The sequence below is a fragment of the Silurus aristotelis genome (assembly GCF_946808225.1).
Source record: "Silurus aristotelis genome assembly, chromosome: 8".
Classification (NCBI taxonomy): domain Eukaryota; kingdom Metazoa; phylum Chordata; class Actinopteri; order Siluriformes; family Siluridae; genus Silurus; species Silurus aristotelis.
In genome coordinates this window covers 28,138,593-28,155,982 of record NC_139581.1, presented here as the reverse complement: position 1 = coordinate 28,155,982, position 17,390 = coordinate 28,138,593, and the positions used below count along the sequence as shown (strand labels likewise).

General features: G+C 40.6%; 1 protein-coding gene and 1 long non-coding RNA gene across 6 annotated transcripts; both read right to left on the bottom strand.

The window, feature by feature from the left end:
- Positions 1-694: 694 nt before the first annotated feature.
- rhbdd1 (rhomboid domain containing 1) lies at positions 695-10,128 on the bottom strand. 5 transcript variants are annotated; one of them, XM_083547690.1, is made up of 9 exons: positions 9,122-10,093; positions 8,215-9,079; positions 6,176-6,593; positions 5,810-6,089; positions 5,591-5,723; positions 4,773-4,861; positions 4,346-4,402; positions 2,995-3,162; positions 695-1,179 (listed from the first exon to the last, which is right to left on the bottom strand). In XM_083547690.1, the coding sequence occupies exons 3-9, from the start codon at positions 6,326-6,328 to the stop codon at positions 1,079-1,081; spliced, it is 981 nt and encodes a 326-aa protein (XP_083403816.1). In that variant the 5' UTR covers positions 6,329-6,593; positions 8,215-9,079; positions 9,122-10,093; the 3' UTR covers positions 695-1,078. The 5 variants fall into 5 exon arrangements, with proteins under 5 accessions (XP_083403816.1, XP_083403815.1, XP_083403818.1 ...); XM_083547691.1 differs by lacking the exon at positions 8,215-9,079 and having other exon boundaries at positions 939-1,179; positions 2,995-3,086; positions 3,144-3,162; positions 6,176-6,328; positions 9,864-10,128; XM_083547689.1 differs by lacking the exon at positions 8,215-9,079 and having other exon boundaries at positions 6,176-6,328; positions 9,864-10,128.
- LOC310729500 lies at positions 1,302-1,556 on the bottom strand. Its single transcript, XR_014534575.1, has 2 exons — positions 1,439-1,556; positions 1,302-1,407 (listed from the first exon to the last, which is right to left on the bottom strand). It is a non-coding gene; the product is annotated as an uncharacterized lncRNA (long non-coding RNA).
- Positions 10,129-17,390: the final 7,262 nt, after the last annotated feature.

Genomic DNA, 17,390 nt, shown 5'->3' with positions numbered 1-17,390 from the left:
AGAGCAACTTATTTATACTATTTTTTACCTCCTTCTGACCGGAAGGCGAGCATTTTAACCACCGAGCTACCACTTCCCACAGGTCTCCACAGGTATATTTTACCCTTTTCTCCTCAGGTACAGAAGACATCAATATTCATGGGCATTGACAGTTCCTTAAATACAGCTTTTCGTCAATAAGAAGCACCACTCAAAATTGTATTCAATGTGTTGTTACAGTATATGCAGTGGTGGACGAAGTACACAGACCATGAATAGTATATGGGTGTCGTGGCGAGTTCGAGTCAGAAGTTTCTTCCGTCGTTTATTCCTCTTAAAATGTTCTGCGTGCTGATGCTGAACTTTATGTTGGGGAGAAGTAGATACTGTCAAGCGGCAATCAAATCAAAACAGGGCAGGTGCTCGACCCTGATTGGTTGCTTGCTGTGTGGTTGACCAGTTAAGTTTTTAATCCACAAATAAATAAAAAAGGAAAGACTGATTTTGCTAAATGTGGTTATTTGACTGAAATTATTAACTAAGTTAAAGTCTCCCCAAACGTAAAGTACAGATACGTGGGGAAACTACAGTAGTTCACTTGTTATAGGACCTAAACCTTCTACAGCATCTTATGGTGCGGTTTCCACAATTGTTTGTCCGTCTAGTGTAGCATTTGCTTGGAGACTAATCAAGAAAAACTGTGAGGAACTTCTTAGGTTAAGATACATACCATATTGTTGGATTTATTTACAAAAATAAAGTTTCACCAGTAGTAAAACAGTAAAACAGTAAAACAGCTTAGCAAAAGCATTTCAGTGCAAATTATTGTGACTTATGGCTGAATTTTCAATTCCAACTTCTGAAAAAGTGCATATTCTGGAAAAAAAAAAAACACCTTTGACAGATATTAGTATTTTAGTGATATGTAAAATGGCATAAAGTTCTATTAGAAGTACACTTTATTCCATTTCAACTTTTATACTGTAAATAGAATCTTCAGCGTCCATCGGTTACACAGGAGTGAACCTGAAAGAACCCAACTGTCCTCCTGAATGGTTGTTGTAAATATTTAAAAGCCTTAAGGTTTGTGTTTTTTGCATTAACTCTCAAACATCTGAAGTCGGTGCCGACGGATTTCCTCTGTGTTGGGCTCGGAGTTGGCGTTGAACCCGTACTGCGGTCGACTCTGAGGGCGGCCTCCTGCGGGACACACATTTAAATGCTTGGTCAAGTTTCCATATGGCCTGTAGGTGGTGGCATAGACAAACTAATGTCTCAGAAAATTACATTGTTCAGTATGAAGTGAAAAAAAATTCACTGTAAGTACAAACAAATTTTAATTTTGGTATTTGGCAACTAATGGTTTAGGGCCTTGCTCAAAGGTCTTAGCAGTGGCAGCTTGGTAATGCTGAGATTTGAACTTCTGACCTACTGATCCAGAGTCCAATGCCCTAACCACTGAGCTACTCATCAACAGTGAACCTGATCAAATGCCTAATCCATTTGGGAGTAGCCACCCATTTGAGTGACTGCATAGGTATCAAGTCTACTAAAAGTGCCCTTATGCCCTTGCAAAATGGCAACGAAGTGCAACCTTGTGGCAATGGAAAATGCAGATGCTCTAATGTTAAATAGACATAAATGCAAACATAAATGGTCTCATGACCATGCAAAAATCCGTGAGGCACCGAACTGAATATGGTTTGAGGCATATTCAATGGTACACCAGTTAAACCAGGTCTTACCCCAGGAACAATGGGGAGAGACATCTTACAGGTAGCACTCTAAGCTATAGGAAAAATAACAGTAATTAATTTTAAAAAGTTGTAAATGCATGCAAGAAAGCAAATTTGCTGGCATCAAAACCAGTGCTAGTCTGGAAAAACAAGTACCATCTGCCTGAACAAGACTTCAGCACAAGGGCTTGGGAGGTATTTAATTCTTGCCTCTGAAACACACTGGAAAAACTATCTTTCAGCACCCTTGTTGGATAAAACCAACACGCAAATTCATCAACCTGTTCAGTTGCATTTCATTTGGCCAAATGATTTGGAGAGTTTTGCCTCCTGACCACACAGTAAATTTTAAAGATGCTCCTGAGGTACCAGTGATCCTGTCCCTTTCCTCTTTCTGGATTTGCTGATTCATCCTCACGCCCTATCTCTTCAGATGGAGACCAGCTGAGGATGGTTCCATATGAACAGCATAAAAATCCATGAAGTTACCGAGCAACTAAAAAACTACAGTATGGATTTGGACTGTGATGAATATTAGCAGTATGCTACAATAGTGCAGAACTAGAATTGACATCAACAATGATGGATCTATAATGAATGGACATTCGGTGTCACCCAGATGAGTACGGGTTCCCTTCTGAGTCTGGATCCTCTCAAAGTTTCACTCTTATACAAGGAGTATATTTCTTTGGGGATAAACTTAAAGTGGTTATACTCGTATTTGTTCAAAGTTCATAGACGACCACCATCAAACGCAAGAGTTCAAACCAAAAAAGGCACAAGTTCCACCTCGACTAGCTGTATTGTCTGAGATTTAATAGCTGATACAAGTAAACAGGCTTATGGAGTCTATCTGGAACACTGTATATTCAGCAATTGGGTTCGGCAAAGTTGTGTGTTTACTCCAGGTTGCCAGGTATTGAGCAAGGCTAATCCTGGTTGCCATGTGGGCCTTTTTGATAGCCGATTATTTGCAATACCAGTATTTATTTATACCAGTGGAGTCCTTGTATATGGTGAAGGCATTGGACTTTGGATCAGAAGGTCGCAAGTTCAAATCACAGCCACACCAAGCTACCACTCCTGGGCTCCTAAGCAAGGCCTTGAAGTCCATAGCTGTTCAGCTGTATGAATGAGAAGTCACTGTGGATAAGGGCATCTTCCAAATGCAATAAATGTAAATGTAAAATGTTGTATTGCCTTCATTGATTGCAATTTAATTCAAAACCATTCAAACCAACATCACATGGGTTTTTATCGATGCAGAAAACCTCCTGACCTTGGTCTTGCAGGCTGGCAATAATGGCTGCTTCGTACTGCTCCCGCTCCGACAGACCGGCTGTGTACAGGTGCTGAGGGGGTGCCGATGGCGCGACTCGGCTATAGAAACCCTGGCCATCATAGGGCGATCTGTTCGGTGTGTAGGGCATTCTATACCCGCTATACCCTACACAGAATAAAATCCTTGTCTAGAACATGGTCAAATTAGATATGCCCACTTTTAAACCTTTATTGTTACACGACGAAGTATCAGGTGCATCGGTCAAAAATGCAGAATCTAGGATGGGGTAAAGCTTCAATTCAGATACCATCATGGCAGCTATGCAATTCTACCCTACTTAAAATGTTAATTGCTGTAAGCAAATAGGACAGGGGTCCCCAAACAACACAACTCACACCCAAATAAATTTGGACAATGCCAGAGACATGTTTGGAAAATGTATTTTGATCAAAAAATGTTTTCATTTAATTTTAATTTAATAAAAATTTCCAAATATATGTTTTACTCATATCATATCTGTATTTACCAATAAATGTTGGCTTTCTAAACTCAAATTTCCCTCGTTAATAGAGGTTGAGGCACCGATAGGTTGCTGAGACTATCAGCAAAAATCCAAAGCGGTAGTTTTTCCAGCTTTCTGGTCCACTGTCATTACGAGAGCGACCTCTAGGGGGGAATCACTGATGCCATGTTCTGTTTGTTTTTACATGCAAGACGGCACGCTGCACGGAGTGCGCTGAATTTTTTTATTTATAATTTGGTAATTGTATCAGTTTTAATGATTCATATCGATTTAATTTTCACACAGTGCTGTTTTTTTGTTTTATTCTTGAAATAAAGTTCAGTACAATTTAACATGGAGTGCGAGTTTTTTTTTTTTTTTTTTTTTTAATCCTGTATCCATTTTAAAAAGTATAGGTTAATTATTTGGGTTTTGGGAAGTACGATCCAACCTAGCTACCAGTATTGGTAAAAATAAATCCACTTTTGGTCAACCTCTAGCTATTAACGTAGCTATTTGTTAGATTCGCCCACCAGCAATCAATATAAAATAATAAACTAACCGAACATTAGGAGGTATAATAAATATTTTTTAAATCATAATAAAATCTCGACACTAGTAGTCACTCCGGCCCTGTAATTTCTGTTACAGAACGACCGGGTTCCTCGCATTAAAGAAAGAATAAAATATGCGGCCCTCACAGAAAGAAGTTTGGGGACCCCCGAAAGAGGGGATTAAGCTTTCTGTTATGGTGAATTTCGGCGCAATAAATAATTCTAACATTAGTAAAACATTCAAATCGAACACGAAACTCAAAAGTTGACAGAACAGGCTTCACGTTCTTACCCGAAGAGTTATAATAGGTGCGAGGCCTGCCGTAGTTTCCATGACCACTAACAAAACCTGTGGGATCGAAGCAGATTTGTTTATGAAAATGTGTTTAGAGACTAAACTACTATGGTGGCTTTTTCCATTCATGTGACATGGGGGCTTTTCCATTCATACGATGTGGGTGCCGGTGTTGGCCTGCGACAACGGTTCTATTCTAGGGCCAAAAGAAAAAAAACAACACTTTGAAATGTCAGGAGTTAGGGGGCAGGGGAATTGTGTCCCTTCTGCTATGGCAGTGCCTGCCATGAAAAAGGTATGGAAAGTGGAGAGATTGATTCCAAGATAAATACCACCTTCTGTGAGTGTGTATGTTCATGCGATTTCTATACAATCATTCATGCAGTATGTCAAAGGTTGTCGAAGGCGCAACTTGTACACGCACCTGCACACATTTCCATTAGTGTTTTAAGGGGACCAGTAGTGTAAAGCAGCCCCACTACAATGCCAGCCAGGTGCCCAACAAATGAGGTCCTGTAGAAAAAAATAAAAAGACAGCGTGTGTGAGTGTGTACAGGTTTAAACCTGTCTATGCACTGACCCTCACATGCTTCTTCGAGTGATACACTGTAATTATGCTGCGAGACACACAGAAACTTTCCCACACAAACTGAAGAAAGGTCTGGAAGGTTATAATTACACATACACTTAGAGATAACATGAGCTGACTTGTTCTATGGATGTTTTACATTGGAAGTGGTTTGGCAAATCAGTGTGGTATAAAAATATGTGTTCTTATAGGATATTAACCAGCATTTGAATAATCTGCATTGTCTTACGGGGACACGTTTCCGGTTGTGTGTTGTTTCTAAGTTTATGGATTTATATATTTAGTAGTAAGGTTGCAAAGGCGCCGACCAGTCCCAGTAAATTGGAATTCCCTCAGGAAAGGGAATTTTGGAAACATCCAAGTTGGAATATTAAATTGATGGGAATTTACAGGAACTGTGTCATAAACAAACGTTTCATTTTCTAAATCTGTTATGTGATGGAGGAATGCGCAGTGCATGCAGGGGGTGTGGCCTCAGTAGCGCTGCGTTAAGTGTGCTGTGCGCATGTGATTTTATTCCAACTACATTAAGGTTCCCTGTTATAGGCTAACCTGAAATTAAAAAATTCACGGTTTATTCCAATGAATTCCCGTAAATTCCCATGGAACGTTTCTAAGTAGTAGTACTAGCAGATATAGTGTGTGTGTCTTACCCTGGGTTCATTATGTGAATGAGGACTAGCTCCACCCAGCAGGCGTAGCGTTTGGCTACAGGAAGCCCCATGATGTACGTGGATCCACCTGGGTTATAATAATTGTTGACGACTTTCAGTCCGAAGAGAACACCTGCGGCAAGCGAGAAACACACCGTTTCGTTACTACGTATCGTGAAATTTCATTGTTATATTAGAAAATTTGACGCAAGTACTGACCTGAAAAGCCCACGGCACACTGCATGCTAAACGAGAAATCATCCAGGAGCTCCGTCAGCACCGCCTCTAGGAGCAGATAGACCAATCCGGTGAGCAGGGAGAACACGGACAGGAGGTAGGCGAACCAGGCGGTGCCGAGCCTGCGCTCCAGGTTGACGCCTTTCCAGAGGAAGGAGACCATGTTGAAGTAGAGGTGCCAGTCGTCGACATGGTGGAAAGGGGACAACAAAAGGCGATGCCAGTCCGCAGCCCAGTAGGCCTGCTGTACACTCACACACGTCTAAACACACACACAACAACATCATTGCGTGCAACCGATTACCTTTTCCTGGCTATTTAATCGATGCTTCGTATCGTATACACGACCTGTAAGAGGGGCTTGACAGGAAACAGGAAGAGGTAGACATTGAGACCAAGCGTGGCTAACGTAGCCGGAGGGATGTTGTCTATGCCGAGCTGAAACACCTGAGACGCCAGCAGGAGCAGGCCAAGATGAGAGCCTCGCTGTCTGGTACGCATCTAAAACAAAACACACACTCCTTATATATCCCCAGCACAGCTGAATGCTGTGTTCTGATTGGTAGGAAGGTGACCAAATGTTATTTTTGATAAAGTAGAAAACATAAATGTTTGGGGGTAAAGAATCCACATCGCATGAAAAACTCACGGACACGAGTTCGCGAACACGCGAAATAATTGAGATTCTGATTAATCCACATATCGGAGGATGGAAGGGATGTTGCCATATCTTTAGTAAATTAAATATTAAAATGTAAAACACACACTTACAGTGGGTACGAAAAGTATTCAGACCCCCTTGAATTTTCACTCTTTGTTATATTGCAGCCATTTGCTAAAATCCTTTAGGTTCATTCTTCTTCCTCATGAATGTACACACAGCTCCCCATACTGACAGAAAAACACAGAATTGTTGACATTGTTGCAGATTTATTAAAAAAGAAAAACTGAAATATCACATGGTCCTAAGTATTCAGACCATTTGCTGTGACACTCATATATTTAACTCAGGTGCTTTCCATTTCTTCTGATCATCCTTGAGATGGTTCTACACCTTCATTTGAGTCCAGCTGTGTTTGATTATACTGATTGGACTTGATTAGGAAAGCCACACACCTGTCTATATAAGACCTTCCAGATCACAATGCATGTCAGAGCAAATGAGAATCATGAGGTCAAAGGAACTGCCTGAAGAGCTCAGAGACAAAATTGTGGCAAGGCACAGATCTGGCCAAGGTTACAAAAAGATTTCTGCTGCACTTAAGGTTCCTAAGAGCACAGTGGCCTCCATAATCCTCAAATGGAAGACGTTTGGGACGACCAGAACCCTTCCTAGAGCTGGCCGTCCGGCCAAACTGAGCTATCGGGGGAGAAGAGCCTTGGTGAGAGAGGTAAAGAAGAACCCAAAGATCACTGTGGCTGAGCTCCAGAGATGCAGTCAGGAGATGGGAGAAAGTTGTAGAAAGTCAACCATCACTGCAGCCCTCCACCAGTCGGGGCTTTATGGCAGAGTGGCCCGACGGAAGCCTCTCCTCAGTGTAAGACACATGAAAGCCCGCATGGAGTTTGCTAAAAAACACCTGAAGGACTCCAAGATGGTGAGAAATAAGATTCTGATGAGACCAAAATAGAACTTTTTGGCCTTAATTCTAAGCGGTATGTGTGGAGAAAACCAGGCACTGCTCATCACCTGTCCAATACAGTCCCAACAGTGAAGCATGGTGGTGGCATCATTTTTCAGCATTTTTCAGCTGCAGGGACAGGACGACTGGTTGCAATCGAGGGAAAGATGAATGCGGCCAAGTACAGGGATATCCTGGACAAAAACCTTCTCCAGAGTGCTCTGGACCTCAGACTGGGCCGAAGGTTTACCTTCCAACAAGACAATGACCCTAAGCACACAGCTAAAATAACGATGGAGTGGCTTCACAACAACTCCGTGACTGTTCTTGAATGGCCCAGCCAGAGCCCTGACTTAAACCCAATTGAGCATCTCTGGAGAGACCTAAAAATGGCTGTCCACCAACGTTTACCATCCAACCTGACAGAACTGGAGAGGACCTGCAAGGAGGAATGGCAGAGGATCCCCAAATCCAGGTGTGAAAGACTTGTTGCATCTTTCCCAAAAAGACTCCTGGCTGTATTAGATCAAAAGGGGGCTTCTACTAAATACTGAGCAAAGGGTCTGAATACTTAGGACCATGTGATATTTCAGTTTTTCTTTTTTAATAAATCTGCAACAATGTCAACAATTCTGTGTTTTTCTGTCAGTATGGGGTGCTATGTGTACATTCATGAGGAAGAAGAATGAACCTAAATGATTTTAGCAAATAGCTGCAATATAACAAAGAGTGAAAAATTTAAGGGGGTCTGAATACTTTCCGTACCCACTGTATATACGCATCTGTATAACCAAAATGGGGTCTAACAAATGTAAACTATTTAATTGAATTTGTCCATTCATTTTATGTAATTTATTTTGTAGCAATTTAATAAATATAATAGATTTATTCCATTTTTATATATTTGAATTTTTATTAAATATTATAAATTATTATTTTATAAACAATTTATCCAAAAAGGGATTTCATTTCAAATTGTTTGCAAAATGTAAATTGTTAATGTTTACAAATGCTAATAATAATAAACTGTTTATAAAAAAAAGAAAGAAGAGGATTTTATGTTTTGCATTTTACAAAAATGGAACTGAAGCGTAACTTAAAAACTGAGAGAACCGTGAACTTTGTGTACCGTTAAACCGCTACCGTAAATTGATAAAAAAGTACGACGTGCCGTGTGTTAATTGAAACACGCACACAAAGAAGACTGGAGGATTTTATTTTTGGAATTCACCGGATTCTTTCTGTGCCTTGGCACATGCCGGGCATCGTCCCTAACTCCTACACAAATCTCACACAAACACACACACACACACAATGCAGGCACATCCAGGGCAAAAGGGCAGCGGAAACACCACGGAACAGAGATGAAAACATGCTCTGCTTACTGTGAGGGCTTGGGAATGTCAAGAATGCCCTGACTGAGCGATGCACAAACCGCAGAATGCCCGGAGAGTAAATGAGAGTCCCACACACACATTTTTTTCAACAGTGTCTGGGCTAGGAAGTAACAAAAAGCGGAGAATAAAGCGCCGCCGCATGCGCCACACAAGGAAAGAGCTTAATGCCATTGTGGGTGATTCAGGAAGCGGCGGTGGGCCGTGCATTTTACACCTAGGCATTAAGTGATGCCCTGCCTGAATCAACCCACCTCTTAATATCATTGTTATGATGCCATAGCTATAGAAACCATCAACGTTATAGAGAAATGCAGGAAAACAGAGCGCTGCAAGTTGAAACGTCCTTGTAAGTGTATTTTCTACTAAATCGATTTCTTCTTCAGCCATTGTAGAATAAAAAAACAGCTAAAATTCACACAAATATATTAGAAATTTTGCTCCAGATTCAGAAAAATGCAGACATTATTGGACGCCTGCTAGACGGCCCCTGCTGTCGCATTCTGATTGGTTGAAGCGACAGTTTCATTCGAATATATTTGAAATTACAGGTGCCCACACTTTTGAAGGCCTCGAGGCGGATTTTTTTTGCCACTGGCAACATGTGAAGGCTGAAATCTGATTGGGTAGAAACTTTAACATAAACATACACTTCTGGAAGCAAAACAGAAAGAAAAACTAGGATACTGAGAATAACTGAATATATATTCATGGCAAAATATTAGTTTATAAACATGTTTATATTTTTTTTTTTACGGAATTGGAAGTTATTTTACGGATTTCATTGGTGAGGGGATACAGGAACTTTACAGGAACTTTACAGGAACTTTCTAGAAAGTGTTTGAAAGGTTTGAGACAGATCAATATTTTACAATTACATATTTGTTCCACAACCTGTGAAGAAACTGTTTAAAATAAAAATAATATAACTTTAAAGAACTTTTGAAAGAGTGAAATATCTCTTGCAGCTGAAGCAGTTGATGAAGCTGGAGCTCTTCCCCCTCTGTCCCTGCTGCTTACCTTGTGTTTCTCTCTCAGGCTGAAGCTCTGTGTTGGCTAAGCTGACCGTCTTCACGGCGTTAAAGACTGCTGTCTTTAGTTATGACTCCTGAAACGCTTTTAACTGCGTCTGTTCTACCATAAATGCGCGATAATGTCCACTTCACTGTCCACACGTCATAGTCAAGCAACGGGGTTTTATTTCGTTTCATTTCATCAGCGCTCCGAAACCGGAAGTAAACAAGAGAAGCGGCGCGGCTAAGCGTTAGCATGACATCATAAATCTATGGAAGCCCGTTTCCGCCATAAAGGTTATTGCGTCTTTTTTTTCTCAGAATTGCGTGATAAAAACTGACAAAATTTTTTAACATAAACTCGCAATTGCGAGAAAAAAAGGCAGAATTGTGAGGAAAAAGGCAGAATTGTGAGGTAAAAGGCAGAATTGTGAGGGAAAAGGCAGAATTGTGAGCGAAAAAAGGCAGAATTGTGAGGAAAAGGCAGAATTGTGAGGAAAAAGGCAGAATTGTGAGCGAAAAAAGGCAGAATTGTGTGGAAAAGGCAGAATTGTGAGGAAAAAGGCAGAATTGTGAGGAAAAAGGCAGAATTGTGAGCGAAAAAAGGCAGAATTGTGTGGAAAAAAAGGCAGAATTGTAAGGTAAACGGCAGAATTGTGAGGAAAAAATGCAGAATTGTGAGATATAAACTTGCAATTGCGAGAAAGTCAGAATTGCGAGAAAGAATGTGAGAATTGTGAGATATAAACTCGCAATTGTGATAGAGAAAAGGCAGAATTGCAAAAAAAAGGCAGAATTGTGAGATAAAAACTCGCAATTGCAAGAGTCAGAATTGCGAGAAAAAAGGCAGACTTGTGAGATATAAATTTGCAATTGCGAGAAAGTCAGAATTGTGAAAAAGAACGTCAGAATTGTGAGATATAAACTCGCAATTGCAAAGAGAGTAGGCAAAATTGCGAGATATAAACTCACAATTGTGAGATAAAGTCAGAACTGTGAGAAAAAAAGGCAGAATTCCGAGAAAAAAGGCAGAATTGTGAGATATAAACTTGCAATTTTGCTTACTAGTGACGAGATACTTTAACAGTAATTGACAACATTCATGGTGACTTGGTTTGCATTTCTAATTATTGATTATTGAATGGAATGTGGACTTTAGAAGTGGTAGTTCAGTAATTTGACTTCTAACTGCAAGTTCACATCCCAGCACCAGCAGGTTGCACTCCTGGGGCCCTTGATCAAGGCCCTTAACTCCCAGCTGATAATAAATGAGATCATTGTAAGTCATATAAAAGCTGGATGAGGGGGTCTGCCAAATAATGTTCTCTGAACTTCAGAATGAACATCATGAGACTTAGGAAGAACTATCCCATCATTGACGGGTTTCACTGAAACATCAGGAACAATAGGTTTGCTCAAGGTTTTGTTTTTATGTCTCTTTCTATCACAGTGAGAACTCCTGAGCCTGGGTTTCTAGCTGTGTGGTGGTTTTTTTGTGTATTTACTCCCTGTGTGGGGTTTCTGGTTTCCTCCCCCAACAAAAAAACATGCATTGCCCCTAGGTGTGTGTTTGGGGGTGTTTTCTTGCAATAGACTGGCATTCCATCCAGAGTGTATTCCCACTGTTAGCGGCATTCTTAGGCTCATCAAAGTTCTGCAACCATAGACCAGGTAAATGTTCTTCTTCACCAAGGCATGAGGTTTTACCCACAAGCCTTGGTGAAAGTCTGTGGAAGTCTGAGTCAAGACCCAATAATAACCAATCTATGACAGCATTCTTAAACACTCTTATCTGACACTATCTAAACACCAGTATGTGTTTGGTGAGAGATAAACGAGAGCTGGGAAATGTTACACGAGATTAAAAGGTGCTTAGGGAGTAAACAGTATGAGCAGTATACAGAGCAAATGATGTAAGCAGACCAGGCAATGTCTGTGTTGTGCTGTGTTGCCATAGCAAGCATGGGGCCAGCAGCAGTGTCGTTACTGGAGAAATGAGCATGTTTTATCATAGTCGTTGACAAATGATTGATGAATGTACCAATCCAATGTATTATTTATTCATCCTACATACATTACATCATTTATTGCCCTATAATATTCTACAACCTTCAGACAAATTAGCATTAGGTACAATATAGCAGCTGTTAACAGTGGTTTCCTCAGCACGCAAACTTATTTTTTAGATCCTAAGACAAAAAAACACAGTGGTGAGAAATAAAACCAGAGAACTATGAAGACTTTCCAGTAATGGAAAGCTTACTAGCTCCTACAAAACACTGACAATGAAAAATTTCAATCGTGACACATCCATAAACAAACTATATGTACACTTACACCGATTGGGAATAAATGCATTTTGACTGAAACTCATAACTCGATTGCGAACTGGCGGGAAAAAAACGGAGAAATCGTCCCTACAATTCCAACGCACTCTCCTGCGAGGTCTGGTTAACATCAATTATTACCACATTAGCATAGTCTATAGTCCATGGGTTACTATGGAGATGCGTTACAATGACACCATCGTAACTTGAAAATGTTGTACCTCGAGACATGGCCTAGCCCATAAAAAAATGGTGGTCGTTATGGGGTGGTATACAGTTAATAAACTTTCTTTCGGCTTCTCCCATTAGGGGTCGCCACAGCAGATCATCCGCATGTTTGATTTGGCACGTTTTTACGCTGGATGCCCTTCCTAACGCAACCCTCCCCATTTATCCGGGCTTGGGACTGGCACTAAGAGTGCATCCCTAATGGCTAGGGTTGGTTCCCTGACCGGGGATCGAACCCGGGCCGCAGCTAATAATTAAACAAATTACAGTACAGAATTCAGCAGAACAGAGCAATTTACACTACCGTAACGTATAAACGCTGCTGGTTCACGAGTGGAGGGCGGAGCCAGACGTGCTCTGTTTCCGCGTCTGGAAACTCTGATTAAATGAGAGAGACAAAAGCTACAATCAGGCTTTGAAAACACAGCAAAAAATAGGCACTCTAACACCGAGAGTCGTATATTGAACGAAGATTGAAATGCTGCTTAAATGTACAGATGTTTTTAGAAACTATTTTGTATCGTCATTGTAAAATTGAAAAAGTCGAACCATCGTAACTCGTTAAGGAACTACCTGCACTATCATTTGTTTTATCGACATACAGATATATAGATTTGTAACTAAATGGTTCAGTTAAATATAATCAATTGTGAAATTTCCTACATTGCTAGATTCTAGCTAACGAACAAAAGACCAGTGTGTCTCGGTCCATGCCGAAACCCCCCCACCCCCACCCCCCATCTCTCCCACTTTGAATTTGAAAACCAAGCTGACTGCAGAATTGTTTCAGTTCATATGGCAGGACATTATGGTAAACATTTCAATAATAAGACTAATAATCGGATAGTCACGTATTCGTGGTTAATACATGGTTAAAAGCGAACTCAGGGGAGGTGAGTAGGGGGAGTTCTGAATGGTAAAGAGGCCTCTGGCTGGGGGAAAAAAAAAAAAGCTTGACAGTCCCTGGTGTAAAATACAGCAGGAGGTTTGGAAAGAAGGTGTGTGTGAGAGAAAGAGGGTTGTACTCTCTGAACCCAGTTGTAAGATGACGTAATGAAGTAATCTCTCTCTATCCTGACTACCCCCTTCTTTATGGTACTACAGTTTGATGTAAATAAGAGTTATGGCAATTATATTAATGGCTTAATGGTGACAATAATGATGATGTAATACATTAACTTTTTTTTTAAAGGCCTCCAGTTAAGATTGCAGTCTGTCTGGGTTCTTAGGTTTTTCCCCGTGGTAATGGATTGCATGTGTAGAATCTCATGTATATACGCAATGGCATGGCTAGTTCTTTTATTCTGCTTATCAATGTAAGTCTCTTTTTAAGGAAAAATGCTAACGTACTTGCTTAAACAAAAGGTAAATGGTTTCTTCTACGTTTGAAATTGTGCCAGTCTTTCAGTATCCACAGATTTCTCGCTATTGAAGAACAAATCAATGATTAACAATCAACACGTTAAACAAATTTTATCTAGCGATACACTCTATGTCAAAATTATTGGAACACTGATTTTGTTTCAGCCATACGATGTTGAAGGCACACAATTGCATGTCTTTGAATACCGTAGGCATGAAATGTTCCCTTCCCTTGATCTAGGAGATCCAAATCTGTTTCAGCGTGACCCTTTGCACAAAGCCAGCTCCGTGAATATATGATTTCTATAGGTTTGAATGGAAGATCTCCTGCTATAGAGCTCTGACCTCAACCCTACTGAACACCTTTTGGATGAATTCAAATGCTGACAGCACCCCAGGTCTTCTAGTACCTAAAATCTCCACAAGCACGTTCCAAAATCTTGTAGAACATCATCCCAGCATACTTTAAGAGCAAATAGGGACTCAATGTTGTATGGGATGCTCAAAAACCACATACCAATCTAATACTCATGTGTCCACCAACTAAACAAATCAGAATGTGGTATTAAAGACACTTGACACTGGTTAAGGTTTCTGAAACGAAGAAAAGTAGTGCTCCCCAGGCATGTTCAGACCATGCCACTGTTTACAAACTGAAAACTGTAGGCGGCAGCGTTGTCACAAAAAAATCAATGATGGTAAAAATGGTGTCAAGGCCACCCACAGACCCTGGACTTTGGACCGCAGCCCACAAGCCGTCCACGTTCACTTTATCGGTACCAGTTTTTCTAATACTGGTACCAACAATTCATCACATGCATTCACCTTTTTTGGAGAACATTTCATATGCAATTCCTCTACTTGACCATGGACGAAAGAGGGATCACGACAAAGATGCTACCGTTCACACTCATTGATTTTTTTAAATTAATAATGAATTATTAATTACTAAAAAATGGCTTTTAGAGAAGACACAGCACTAAGTGATGCGATGAGTTTGCTGATATCCCTACTGTTCATGCATTGGAACTTGAGAATTGTACATTTGAATTGGGCAAATAAAGATTTGTTTAGTAAAAATATATATATATTTTTTGTGATTTTAAATATATTGCATTTGATTTGAATGTTAAGTGGATTCACCTGTGGATTTCAGAGCATTTACATAGATAGATCGAGAAAATAATGAAGTTTTTGATGCATTAAAGGTGGGCTGCTGGTGCAGCGAGTAGCATTGCCTTGTCAGAGTTCCTTGGGTTGGATCTTGGGTTACTGTAATCTCAGGTTACCATGTGCATGAACTCTGTGTGCATGGTTTCCTTCCACCGTCCAGAAAAACCATGCCAGCCTTCTATACTATGCTGAAGATGAAGCAATAAACTAACAAAGATATATATTAGTTTTAACTTATAACAAAGTAACATTTTGTCCAAGGGTGTGTGAAGTATCACCATGGGGTAATCAGCTGGGATTTGTTTAATTATAGCAGTACATATTAAAACCCAGCAGTATTAAAAAAGTAAACTAATGGAAGCCTCTTCTGAAGCTGGCTCACAAGAAAGTCCACAATCAGTTTGCTGAAGACAATCTGTTCAAGAGTATTAATTACTGGAACCATGTCCTGTGGTAAACAGAGATAAACCAAGTATGTTTGGCCAAGTATGTCTTCAGACCTAAACCCTATTAAGCACCTGTGGGGATCCTCAAACGGAAGGTGGAGATGTGCCATGTGTCTGACATCCAGCAGCTCTGTGATGTCATTATGGAGGAGTGGATGAGGATCCCAGCAACAACCTGTGCAGCTCTGGTGAATTCCATGCCCAGGAGGATTAAGGCAGTGCTACATAACACAAAATATTGATACTTTGGACACAGTTTTGACATGTTCATTTAGGGTGTACTCACTTTTGTTGCCAGTTATTTAGACAGTAATGGCTGTATGATGAGGTTTGTATATAGAGGACAGTACAGCTGCATGTTGGAAGTATATCCAATTATACATTCATTATAAAATTAGGCAACTTTCCGTCCAAACACACACAAACACACACACACAGACACACACACAGACACACACACACACACACACACACACACACACACACACACACACACACACACACACACACACACACACACACACACACAATGATTGTGGATAATTGTGGAAAGTGTTATGATGGAAAGTTAGGGCTGTCAAATTTCACGATTAATGCATTTCTGTTTTCAAATTTTTAATTATATATATATATATATATATATATATATATATATATATATATATATATATATATATATATATATATACAGTGAGGAAAATAAGTATTTGAACACCCTTCTATTTTGCAAGTTCCCCCACTTAGAAATCATGGAGGGGTCTGAAATGGTCATCGTAGTTGCATGTCCACTGTGAGAGACATAATCTAAAAAAAAAAAAATCCAGAAATCACAATATATGATTTTTAAACTATTTATTTGTATGATACAGCTGCAAATAAGTATTTGAACACCTGTCTATCAGCTAGAATTCTGACCCTCAAAGACCTGTTAGTCTGCCTTTAAAATGTCCACCTCCACTACATTTATTATCCTAAATTAGATGCACCTGTTTGAGGTCGTTAGCTGCATAAAGACACCTGTACACCCCATACAATCAGTAAGAATCCAGCTACTAACATGGCCAAGACCAAAGAGCTGTCCAAAGACACTAGAGACAAAATTGTACACCTCCACAAGGCTGGAAAGGGCTATGGGGAAATTGCCAAGCAGCTCGGTGAAAAAAGGTCCACTGTTGGAGCAATCATTAGGAAATGGAAGAAGCTAAACATGACTGTCAATCTCCCTCGGACTGGGGCTCCATGCAAGATATCACCTCGTGGGGTCTCAATGATCCTAAGGAAGGTGAGAAATCAGCCCAGAACTACACGGTAGGAGCTGGTCAATGACCTGAAAAGAGCTGAGACCACCGTTTCCAAGGTTACTGTTGGTAATACACTAAGACGTCATGGTTTGAAATCATGCATGGCATGGAAGGTTCCCCTGCTTAAACCAGCATATGTCCAGGCACGTCTTAAGTTTGCCAATGACCATTTGGATGATCCAGAGGAGTCATGGGAGAAAGTCATGTGGTCAGATGCGACCAAAATAGAACTTTTGGGTCATAATTTCACTAAACGTGTTTGGAGGAAGAAGAATGATGAGTACCATCCCAAGAACACCATCCCTACTGTGAAGCATGGGGGTGGTAGCATCATGCTTTGGGGGTGTTTTTCTGCACATGGGACAGGGCGACTGCACTGTATTAAGGAGAGGATGACCGGGGCCATGTACTGCGAGATTTTGGGGAACAACCTCCTTCCCTCAGTTAGAGCATTGAAGATGGGTCAAGGCTGGGTCTTCCAACGTGACAATGACCCGAAGCACACAGCCAGGATAACCAAGGAGTGGCTCTGTAAGAAGCATATCAAGGTTCTGGCGTGGCCTAGCCAGTCTCCAGACCTAAACCCAATAGAGAATCTTTGGGGGGAGCTCAAACTCCGTGTTTCTCAGCGACAGGCCAGAAACCTGACTGATCTAGAGAAGATCTGTGTGGAGGAGTGGGCCAAAATCCCTCCTGC

Bases quoted from the DNA above. Each gene is read 5' to 3' on its own strand.
- rhbdd1 (XM_083547689.1), bottom strand. From the start codon at position 6,328: ATGCGTACCAGACAGCGAGGCTCTCATCTTGGCCTGCTCCTGCTGGCG. The intron at 5,724-5,809 runs GTCAGTACTTGC...CGCTTGCCGCAG, and splicing joins GTGTGCCGTGGGCTTTTCAG to GTGTTCTCTTCGGACTGAAA. The intron at 4,403-4,772 runs GTGCGTGTACAA...TCGATCCCACAG, and splicing joins ACTAATGGAAATGTGTGCAG to GTTTTGTTAGTGGTCATGGA.